The following is a 12,369-nucleotide window of genomic DNA, read 5'->3' on the forward strand; positions in this document are numbered from 1 at the left end:
GTTTTAGAGGAACAGGCTTCCTTTCAGATTAATACATTTCACTCATTTGAGGGTGATGTACAGAACTTAAATATTACTTTGTGACTCTATTTTTGCTGGTCTGGCATTGTAATAGAGATAAATTTTTTATTTTAGCTTGTTTTTCTCTGTAAATTCCATTTAACTGGAAGAATGGAATATGGGTATATGAATGAGCTTATAAAAATGCAGATTTAAAAATAATTGTTTGCTACTTGTGTTTTTATACATTTGTTTTCAGTGTATGTCTAGAGATACATTCCTCATTGTCTATAGGGAATGCTTAAAACCCCACTAGGACTGATGCAAAATAAAGCATAAATACATTCCTCATTGCATCATTGCAGCCTAGCAGAGCCCCAGCAATAGCTTAGGGATCAAAGGGATCAAAGCTATTGGGATTGCTTAGATCATCATTCCCATAATTTCTGCTTTTTTTCTCTTCACAAAATTTCTGTGTGTCTATAAACTGATGGATTTACAGGTGTGACTATGTATCTATTAGCTGTGATGAATACAGGTGAAATAGGAAAATGGTTCATTTTTGTGACATCTGTCTGTCATTCTTGCCATCACATTTACATTACCAAGCCAAGAAAATAATTCAGCATATATATTATTCATCACGCTTTTAATAAAATCTGTATTGATTCTTTTTAGGGTTTTTTTGGAAGCATGTAACCTTTAGGAGAAAGGCATGTCCTACCAATGGTTTAAAATACAGGCTTTGATAGATGTTAGCTATTTCTAAAGGCAATAAAACTTAAATACAAAGATATTTTAGAAATATTTGCATTCTTATAAATATTTCTGTTTCAAACTCAGAACAAATCTAAAGTTACTTTGTCTATTTTTAATCTGACAAATTTTGCAGATCTTCAGTGGTATATATATTAAAAAGTGTTTGTGCTGAAAATGGATTTTATATGGGTCTGTGTGCTGCTTTGTAGAAAACTCCTAAAAGCAATGATTTTCTCATGTAAAGGAACTTGATAAAAATTAGTTCAGCTTATAGAAAAGACACTTATGTGAAGAGATGCCCTGCTGCTGGGGAGCCAAGCTCAGGAAAGCAAGCTGAGGTCAGGTGATAGTTTTCCACTGTGACCTCATTTCTTCCTCCTTTTGAACAATAACTAGGAAAACAATAGCTCTTCATGCTTGCCATATAATTGAATATTTATGTTATTTTCCATTGTTGTCCAGGTGCTTGAACTTGCACATTCAGTTCCCTTATCTGGCATAAATATGTGATTTTTAGTTATCCTTTAGTTTGGTAAGAAATGTGTTGTTCCATATGGATTTGGAGGAAAAATACTCCAACTTGCTATAATTTGGGTTAAAATGGCTAATGAAATAACTTGAACTGAATTTTAGGATCAAAAGCAGAGTCCTTACAAACCCAAAGTAGGAACAGGGAGAAAGGATCTTGTGATAAACACATTGGAATACAGCTTCCAAAAATATGAGGACAACAAAGATTCAAAAGATTCATGGAATTCATGAGACAACAGGACATGAAGAGGATTAATTGTGATGAAGCTAACTGAAATCCTGAAGGATGAGAGGAGAATATTGGGTTTGAATTCTGGCTAGACATGAGTCACTAAAGCCTGTAAAGGGCAGTGGTAGAGAATAAACCAGTGGAAGATAAATGAGGAAGCACTGGAAGGAAGGGAGGAATGACTGCAATCAATGTTGAATGAGCCCTGGAGAAGAGAGAGGGGATGGTGAGAGAGAATGAAGAGTGGGATTTTGATGAGAAGGACTAAAGGTTTTCATGTCTTGAAAGGAAATTAAGATGTATGAGAAGAGAAGGAAAAACTAAATAGGAGAGCTTTTGAGCAGTTGAAATTGTGTGAAGGAAATCACATCCTGGGGCCAACAGGGGAATTCAAGGGAGACACCAGAGAAGGTGCATCCATGTCTGGAGAGGAAGAATTGTACAGTCACATGGGAAAGTCAGGAAAGGGAAACAGTTATGCTGGAAGCAGGGATGTGTGTAGGAAAGATCTTTTTTGAAAGGTGATAAAGAAACATAACAATTTATACATTTCATTTAAAATAGGCTCTCTTGCATTATGTGATGCATACAAAAAATCTTAAAAGCTAAAGCCTAGGAAAACCACCAGCTGCTAGATATATGTGCAGTCTTCAAACTGACATAAATATGAGAGCAGTCTGCAGAAGCTTCATTTTTAAATTAGAGATGAAAGAAACATATTAGGTTGCCCAGTGTATTCCCTCACTGATTTTTTTTCCTACCATAAGTTCTCCTGTGTTTTATCCCATCTGCTGTCAAATGCCTACAGGGGAAAGACTATTTTCTTAAATCTTTCCTTTCATGAGAACCAACTAATGCATTCATTTTTCAGCATTAAACTGAACAATGTATAAATGTTTTTATTAGAATAACTCTGACTTTTCTTTCTAGTTAGATATCACAGAAGGAGGAAGCTTTATCAGGCTCTGTAATGGAATGTATTTAAAATTATGATAGATCAGGGAAAGGGGATGGAAGAAGGTTTCCTAATGACTTTGCCATCTTATGATCACCAGTATATTTTCATGATTATTACCAAGCACATCATATTTAAACTGAAAAATGGAAAATGAATTCTGAATATAAACAGTTTATAAACACATCTGCAGGTTAACAATGCACATTGTACAGATATTTCCTGTTTTTTATCTGGATTCATGCAGCATTGGAGGAATGTGTCAAAGGCAGGTCAATTTATGTAATTTTTTCCCTTTATAAATGTTGACTGCTGTGCAACTAATGATTTAATTCACTAGCAAAATAAACTGTTTCCTGGCAAAGAAAATAAAATAAAAAATATTCAGCTTGATTGAATTCCTCTCTGCTAACAAGGATAAAACAAGATGAATTTGATTCCTTTGGTGATGGCTGTTTTGAGAACCCTGTTCTGATCATTTTTTCCAATTGCAAAGGAAAAGCAATTTACTTAAAACAGATTAAATTACAACTGCTAGATTAAATCGAATTTTGTTGTCAAAGTGTAGAATTTATTATCTGAAACAATTCCCTAAGTAATGGGACCCATTTTCATCCTGTGATTGAGAATAGCTGTGCAGTCACAATCAGACTCTGCTGCTGGTTTACAGATTCTGTGCCAGTCAGGATTTGTCCATTTAACATTTGAAGTGACTCATAGAAAGCTCTGCAGTGAAGGTATGGGTCTCTTTAAGTTTAGGTGTTGGGCTTCTTGGAACAGCATTTGGTATTAGCATAAGGGTGAAAATTGCATGAGGAGCTGTGTTTCTTCCCAGCCAAGCAATTAAGGGAGCCCTACCTGAACCCTAAAGCTTTGGTTGACACAAAACAGATAATAAAGGCATGGATGGCTCAGGATTAATAATTGTTTTATGACTAAATAATCTTCTGTTCTTCTGCTTTCTTTCTTTTTTTTTTTTTTTTAAAGCTCTCTATTTTTTTCTTTTGTTCTTTTTTTTTCCCTGTAGGAGTCAGACTGTATTTCTACCAAGGGTAGGATTCTCTTAGGAAATTAAAAGCTTTCCTGGGCATCCTGTAGGACTGCCTTGCAGCCCAGCACTAAACTTCACACTTGTCATCCCCAGCTATGTGACTGCCCTGTGCTCTTCCCTGGGCAGTCAGCACCTCACGTGATGTTCCTCTTCCACTTCACCTGTGGCTGACCCCCAGATTATGACATGTACCATGAACTGAAAGAATTCTACTGTGTAGAACATTTTTTCCTGCCTCTCTGTTCACATCTAAGGATAATGCGTAGAATAAAGTCATTTTTCAATTTTCATGTTTATTGTATTTTCCTTAGCAAGTGGTAGTAGTATCTTAACCTCTTACATTTTAATCAAGACTTCAGCCTCTTTTGTGACATTAAGCACTTTCACAAAAGCTTTTGACCAGTGTGAATTGTTTTCCTAAGAAGCAATTATGACAGCTGAATCTCCTGGTTGACAGGGTAAGTGTTGGGATGGGAGCTCAGCTTGCTTTTTTAGCTCAATGGCTGCTATTGTGATGAAGCACTTGGTGCCCCAGGGCTGCAGGGCTCAGTGTCTATTAGGGTTCACTGTGACTGTGTCCATCCAGAGCACATCTCATGTCAGGGGGGTTCCTGAGATACTGATCAAGCTCTTCTGTTATTCCACCCAGAACTCCGTGTTCTGTTCTCCACATTATGGTTACTGTGGTTTGTAATAAGCAGAATGAGCACCTGTATCATTTATCCATTCAATCTGTCAAGATGGAATGTCAGAGGAAATGCTTTTAAAAAAAGGATTTCCTGATCCATGCTGGCTTTATCAAAATTCAGGCTCTGAATGGCTGGCTGTGGTACTGGCTGCACGAGTCCCTAAGGACAACCTACTGCAAAACATTTTGCAAAATTCTCTTTGTTGGTTAAGATTGAGAACTGGGAGCAAAGGGCACAAAAGTTTTGCTGAGAAGCTCCAGGTTTTGAACTTTTTACCTGGGTCTCTGTATTGCCCATGGTTTCTGTGGCTGTGGACAGACAAAAGTCTTCCTTTGGTTTTGCCTTCCTTTCTGGACCACCCAGCAGATGATGGTCAGAGCAGCCATACAATACTCTGCTGTGTGTATTCACAACATCTCAAGCTGGTTCCATGCAGGAGGAGCCAATATCCAATCAATGTTCCTTCTGTGTTGTGGAAGAAATTAAGTATTTTGAGTATGATAATAGACCTTTAAACAAAATGGCAAGGAATTTACAACATATTTTCATGTATGAATGAGTTCTGTTAAGTTCTTCACATTGCCACTTAGAGCACCATTTAGAGATCTTTGTTCTACACATACTGCAGCATACACCAAGATAATATATGTAGAATTTTCTCACTCATAGTTTGTCTTGAAATCATTCCACAAAATTTCTAAAATTTTGGCTGAGCCACTGACTGTTGGCAGTAGCAATAAAGAGTAGACAGAGTAATGTACTGTATATTTTATTTAATAAAAAACAGTCAATTTATCTTAAACATCTGACAAATCCAAAAATAATAAATAATTTGAAACTGTCTTCTGTCTTTAGGGAAAAAGAACCAAATTCATACCCACTGATTTCCTAACTGAGTGGTTATACAAGTAAGTTAAGCATGTTTTTTGCTACTAAGTATATTCAGTGATTCCAAGGCACTAATTTGCAAATTGAATAGCTGCAATTTAAATTAATAGCTGTTTTTCTTTTTCTTTAGCAAGAATCCAAAGAGGAAAGATGAGTCATTCACAGAATTGTTTTCCATTCCTTTTGTTAAGGACTGGCTAAAGGACCAGTAAGTTATTGCAGTACTCAAAATAATTTTTTCTCCTTTTATTCTTTTGCCTCTGCTATCCAAAAAAAATAGTAGAGCCTCAATATGTTGTAGTTGTGCCCTCAAAAATGCCCTTTACTGTGTGCATCAAAGAACTATCTGATAGTTTCTAACTGGCCAGTGTGTTACTTACAATGTATTTTGTACCAGAATTGTTCTCAGATAAATTAATTTCAAATTCCTAAACATTTTAATTGTAGAATGAAGGACATTTGAATAGTCTGGTAGTATTATGAACATCTTTCTACCAAGGAGTAAAACAATGTTTTCAGTGCTGCTTTCTCTTATGGAAATCTCTGAGAGTATATCAAGAAATTCTTCTCTAACTGTAAGCAGCTGCTTTCAAAATACCTGTACCAATCCTTGGCATCAGGATGCATTTCTGCAGACATTTAGGACTTTGAGAAATGAGCACTTGTTTTTGGCAGCCTCAATCATATATTCCTTGTTACTTTCTTAGAACCAAACAGCACAATAGTTTTGAAAGAAATGCTAAAGTCCTTGAGACTGCATTTACTGTAAAATATAGCTGCTGTGTGAGAAAAGCAAAGGATTAGTCCACAGTGAGGGAATAAGAAACTAACAGAGATCAGATTTTAAAGAAAAATTCCAATTTGAAAACTTTACTGGAATCTGGATTGGTAATTGGTGAAAACATAGGGATTGATATCTTTGTAGATACATTTACTTTGTTACACAATGTAAGTGGAAATGAAACTTTTTTGAATTCTTGACGTGTGACACTTGGAACTTTGAGACACCAATGGAGCAAGAGGAAAGCTCCTTCTCACAGGTCTCTGTGGATAAGCAGGCAGTTGTGTCAAAAGGGTTGACTTTGATTCCCTGAGAGGTGGTCAGAGCTGTGCAGGACATTTCTGCAGTACAAGACCCCTTTGGAGAATGACCCCTTTCATCCCAACTCTCGTACCTTCAGCCATCGTGCTGTCCTGGCTCTGCTGTTCAAACCTGCCTCTGCTGGGACACATCTGCCTCATTCTGTCAAACACAGTTCTTGCCAACAAGAGCCCATCTCAGGCTGTGGTTTGGTGCTTTGTAAAGTGAGCATGAGCTGCAGCCTGGCTGTTGCACCCCTTTCTTCAGCACACAGAAGAGCCCTTGGCCAGGATGGCCGTTTTGGTACCACGGATTTGTGAGGATGGATGTTGTAGCAAAGATAAAATCTCTAAGATCACAGTTTTACAAACATTTCTTTTGGAAGTAAAGCTAAACAAAATGTTCTCTGCTCTCTCCTGTTCTTCACCTCACCCTGCTTGCAGGCACCCTCATGCCACCTTGTCTGTTTGGTAGGGTGCTTGATTATTCTGCTCAGGGCCCCACTCTAGTTAGGAATCTCTCTGCCAAAATGTGTGAGAAGGGTTTTGTTCAGCTATTGAACACAGATCATTTCTCCAGTCTGCTTCACCTTGGGGAGTGGCAAACCTGTGTATTGGCACAAACAAAGGATTAAAATGAAGGGCTCAGGGCAAGGTGAATAGAGCAATTGAGCTGCTAAGATAGAGAGGTGGTGGCAGGAACTGCTTAAGTCAGCTTTGCCAACAAGAGAAATACACTGTGGAATCACAGCCTGGATGACTCATAGCTTCTGTTGGTTGTGGTGCTCCTAAATAACGTAGTGACAGCTCCACAAGGACACTGGAGTGTCAGAGTCCCACTTAAGTTGATATACTTCATCTTAAATCCTCTAAACAACTAGGCCCTTAAAATAATAATTATTAAAATTATTATTAAATAACTACTTTTAGTGATCTTATCCTAAAATTACAGATTTAAAAATGCTGCTTCTGAAGTAAATTTTGTTGAGCAAAGTGAAAGGATACAATATTAAATAAGAATAAAAAAAGATAATTTATTATAATGTCCTGGATATGTCATAAATAGTTTATTGTTATATCCTTCCAGCTATCACATTTAAAATGTAATTGATTCTATGCTTTTTATTGCCATTTCCATTTCTATTTTTAAAGGAGATTTAATTTTTTTAACAGGATTAAGAAAATATAAGAGACAAAATACTAAAAAGTGCTGGTCAAATTTTGATGGCAAGCATCCTCATCCCAACTGTTTAGATGGGTTTATCAGCGCCAAGAAGTCTTAAAGCTTAAAAAAACCACCAAAACAAAAAACCCCAGAGGACTATTGGTTTTGTTGTATCCGGGATCAAGCTTTTTAAATATATTCCATACTTGAGTATGACTTTTTTGGCTCTCCTCCAGTGCCTCCAGTTTCTTCTTTGAAGCTCAAAAAAAATTTTTTTTTGAAGAATAGTCAAAGCCACAGTCTTATGAGCTTCATTTTCTGTGCAATGCATTTCTAAATGAGATCTTGCAGCCTACTTTTCCCTAATAAGGAGACCTAAATGCTGCATCAGTTTTCAGAATTTTAAATGCAAACCTTGTACCTTCCAAACCTAGTGTTTGTAGGTGAAGGAGCTTGTAAAATTTGAATTTGTTTCCAGCTTTAGTGTAATAATAGCTGTGACATCTTAGTATAGGTACCTTGTCTTGCACTGAGTTCTGCATGTTACCAGTAGGGCTGACAAAATATTCCATCTCCTGGGAGCCTTCAATTCCCCAAGCAGATTTTAAAAGCAATAGAAGGAGCAGCTTCAGTGCTGCCTGGTAATCTCCATATCACATGCCAGACATTTCTGTTGCCTTAGAGGACAGCTGCACCTTTCAGAGGGCAGGAGAGTGGAGTTTGAACTCAGAACCAGTTTGTTGGGCCCTTGCTGGGGTACAAACTGATGTGCCTGCTCCTCCATTTGAGGCTGCTGATAGAACCAGTGAAGAAACAGAATTCGAGCTGAGAATGTTTTGTAATCCTATAAATATGCTAATGAGCACCACAGTTGCCTTTTGTCAGCATTTTCCAGTGTGTTTCTGGTTGAACAGCACTGAAGCTCAGTTGCAAGTAACCAAGCTCTGTGTACTGAATCGGGGCCAGGGAAAGTCACTGAGCTCTGATTATGCTGTGATCCCTCTGAATTTTACTTTTCTGGCATAGATATTCCGAGTACCATGGCAGCATCATTTCCCAGCCTTCTTTAGCATATTAATGAAAGAAATATGAAGAAACCAATAAAACACTGTTCCCCTGCTCTGAAAAACAGTGATATCATAAAAGCCTGTCATGTAAATTTAATAATATGATAGCATTGTTCACCATAACCCTGGACCGTGCATCCAGTGAGAGAGAGTGGTGTATAGTACATGCACCTATGTTAGGAACAAAAATTTCCTGGCTTTTGAAGTTCAGATAAAAAATAATTCACAAGATTTTTTTAAATCTACGTTTTCTTCTTTTTTATTAGAGATATTTACTTGCTACCCAGTTCAGAAGGACACATTTCCTGGTTTAATCTATCTGTGTGTACCAAAACAAGTGTACAGACACGGAGAAAATAACTTTATCATGGCTTTACTGAAGTGGGCAGCTAAGATATAAACAACAACTAAATTTGGAGTAGTGGCTTTTGCCAAATATCTGCATACACATATATATACATTGATTATTTTCTTCTCCTTCCCCCACATATTTTAATTGGGTGAAGTCTGCTGGTCTCAGCTGCCTTTACAGTTGACTTCATTGTCAGCTCTCAGATGGCCAATAGGGGTAATTTTGCATGGGTGACTGATTTTTTCTTTCCATAATATGCCCAGTTTCTACAGGCTGTGCTTTCTGCACACTGCTATATTTCATTGCTTTGTGTCTAATCCAGCCATGTTTGGAGTATGCTTGGTTTGCCTTATATGTTCTTCTTTAATTTTCTTTATTAATTTGAGCTATAAAAAACATTTTATTGTAATAACAGGAAGTCCAACAAATACACCTCTGGGGATGTTATTCAAAAAAATTGCCATTCAAGTAATGTGGCAGAATTCAGGTTAACAAAGGTGAAATTTTTTACCTAAAAACTGTGTGTTGAAAGACTGCAGAAATTTTCTGTGTAAAATATTTATATTTTGTAATGATGCTTTATGGGGTTGAAGGTGTTATGGCTGTAATATCTGATGCATTAAAAATGCTTTAATTTATGTAATGGTTGTCAAAATGGCAATGAGGAAACTGAAAACTTCTTAGTGCTTTGTGTCATCTTCCTAATGCTGCTGTTGGAGCACTAAGGGGAGTTTTTCATGTTTTCAGCATACAAAGTCTGACCTAAAGGACACAAACATAGATGGGAATTTTCCCATTGACATGAGTGGCCTTTGGAACAGGTCCATGTTTGGTTTCCTTCAGTCCAGGCCCACAGACACTCTCACAGACTGCAGAAATGTTGGTCCTAGGAGAGAGAGAGCTGAGGCAATGCTTGGTGACTTCCAAAATATGTGGCAAGTATGCAAGCACAGGAGAGCTGAGCTGGAGCATTAAAGTGGGCACGTCCTCCCAAGGGGAGCCTGCTGAGGCAAGAAATCCACTGTGATTTTCAGACAGGACTGAAGACAAAAGATTCTTGCTCTGCTATTTTTTGGCATGTTGTCATTACAAAGACTTCTTGGTGTACTTCCTCTAATTCCTCTGACATTCTGGTCACCAATCACCTGTTCTGCCTCAGTCTCCTGTTGGTTACATGACTCTGCCTCCCCACATAACAACTTTCTCATGTTAGCTCCACACTGTCTTGTCTTTTCTTCATTATAAATAGATAAGCAAGTATATAAATAGTTGGTATGTGTGTAGCAGTTGAATGCATATTATCACTATGGTCACTTTGATAACACTCTCCAATGTATTTATAACATTTTTAAATTCAATTCACTATTGACAGCATAAGGGAGCTTTTATTTGCACAAGATGATAGAGGAGAAGAGGTCAGACTCCTGTTAACTAGCAGGAGTCACACTTTAAGATGTCTACTTGCTTGCAGTTCATTTTTTAAGAAGTTTAAATTTGGTTATTGCCACATTTACAATCCTTCAAAAATGTACTCTCCATGTAATGCACTAAAATGTTTTCTTGTATTGTAGGGATTTTTTTCCTCAAATACTAATAATCTTATTTTTGTGCATTTAGATTGTTGCAAAAGAAATCTAGTGATTAGGAATTAATTTCTGACTAGGGAGTAGTTGTATTAATCATGAAAATGTTACAAAGAAAGGTCTCAGTTCATACTCTGTCTGACCTGTGAAAATGTTCCAGGGTATTTTTGTCAAGTGTCTGTGGGAATATTTCCCTGAAATCTGAGAGGCTCATACAGTGCCTGTGTAATACCTGATCAATATATGTAATTGATTTTAAATACCAGGTCAGATGAATTAGTACTTCAGTGTCTGACTGCTTCTGAACCACCATTTTCCTGCTTTTTGGGTAAATGACCTTAGTTGTATTTATAAGCAGAGGTTTTGACACATTTTTATTTTGTATCAGAACCATACTTTTTCATTATTGCACACTCCTGGGGTTCTGGATAGGAATGTAAGAAGAAAGACCTAAAGAAGGCAGCTGTTGCTGTAGTGTTCCTAGATTAGGAATAAGAAATACTGCAAATATGAAAGATAAGTACTTTGAGAAATTTCTAGCAGAGTTTTTTTGGTTATTCAGACCAGCACATGATTTTTTTTTTTTTTCATATTTCCCAAAACAAAGACTTTCTCAGAATCCTGTTTTGAAGAGTTATGCAGACCACCCTGGTCATTTGCTTGTGTGTCTTGTATTTACCCTGTTTGTGGTCTGTTCCTTTAGATTATGAATTTTCCAGTGACTCTGTCATTGCCTGTACATGATGTAAATATTGCAGAACAATAACCATCACAGTCAAAGTAAAGGTGAAGTGGGTGTGGCCCTGGCCATTGTATTGGACTTTAGGAGGCTCATCCTTTGCATTAGGATTGCTTCAGTGTTCTAGAGAAGAGCTTTCTAAAGGCAGAGGGGAGCCCAGGCCATTCCATGGCTCAGCTGGAGATTGCAGCCTCACCTGCACACCTGGAGCCCCCGGCACTGCTGCTCTCTGCAGGCACCTGGCTCTGGGGCTGCTGCTGAAATCTGAGCAGTCTGCTGCTGTCAGGGAACAGACTGGAGCAGGAGGAGCCATTACAAATCCCTGAATTATATACACTGAACATTTTCTTCATTACATTTTTTATCTTAAATTTTGTTTCCAAGGAATGAATCAGGCCTATTTGTAAAACAGATTGGAAATGTGAAGATAATCAGAGTTTCTGGGCATTAGTGTGTGGGAATACAGCCTGAATTCAGTGCCCTTCACTGTGACTATGAACCCCCCGAGATTATTTTGTCAGTTTTGGAGACAAGAAAATGGAGGGACTCTTTTAATCCCTTTTCAGAATTCTTTGAGAACCCCATCTTCTGTCCATGTGGAAATCAGATACATGTCTTCATTAAGAACTTTTTTCAATGCCTCCTACATTTATTTAATGCAAGTCTGTTTTGTATCTTTTGGGTGTGAAATTCCACTTTCATGATGTTATATGAGTAGTGAATATCTCACAGAATCAAGATCTGTACAAGTTTGCTCAGAAAGCAAGAAACATATTTTTGGTCAGTGTCTGCTTTATGCAGATTTGGTAAAATAAAATACTTAAAAAAACATTTTTAATGCTCTTTTACAGGTGCAACTTATGTTAAGCAATATATGTGTATCTAAATCGATGTTACTGTTTCATTTGAGGGCTTTTAAGATTGTGCATAATCAAGGGCTAAATAAGCAGAATGCAGTCAGGGTACATTGTCCTGTCAGTTTGCATCTTGCAGGCATCCAGCTGTCTTCTGCCACAAATGGCAGACTCCTCTTCCCTCGTTGGCTGCTGAGGGGTGATTGCCTCTGCTCAGATTCTATTTTTATTTGACCTGCAGACAATTGTGTGTATTCTCCATTTATTCCCTTAGTCCAAACTGGACCTGGGATGACTTCTGGTCTTTAAAGCTGTGCCATTGAAAGGATTGATATCTGCCAGTGAGTGTCATACTAAAAGGAAATCCTGTTCTTGCTTGATTTTTTATATTGCTTTCTCAGTTTTAGTGTTGGATTATAAGCTAGAC

At 37.5% G+C, this 12,369-nt stretch overlaps 1 protein-coding gene across 1 annotated transcript in view; it reads left to right on the plus strand.

Moving 5' to 3' along the window:
* Positions 1-12,369, plus strand: part of IQCK (IQ motif containing K) — a 36,670-nt gene that overhangs the window by 3,482 nt on the left and 20,819 nt on the right. The window contains exons 4-5 of the mRNA XM_050980283.1: positions 5,070-5,122; positions 5,233-5,310. Coding sequence (XP_050836240.1) covers positions 5,070-5,122; positions 5,233-5,310 — 131 coding nt within the window. The remainder of the gene's footprint in view (positions 1-5,069; positions 5,123-5,232; positions 5,311-12,369) is intronic.

The sequence above is a fragment of the Serinus canaria genome, chromosome 14, assembly GCF_022539315.1.
Source record: "Serinus canaria isolate serCan28SL12 chromosome 14, serCan2020, whole genome shotgun sequence".
NCBI lineage: Eukaryota > Metazoa > Chordata > Aves > Passeriformes > Fringillidae > Serinus > Serinus canaria.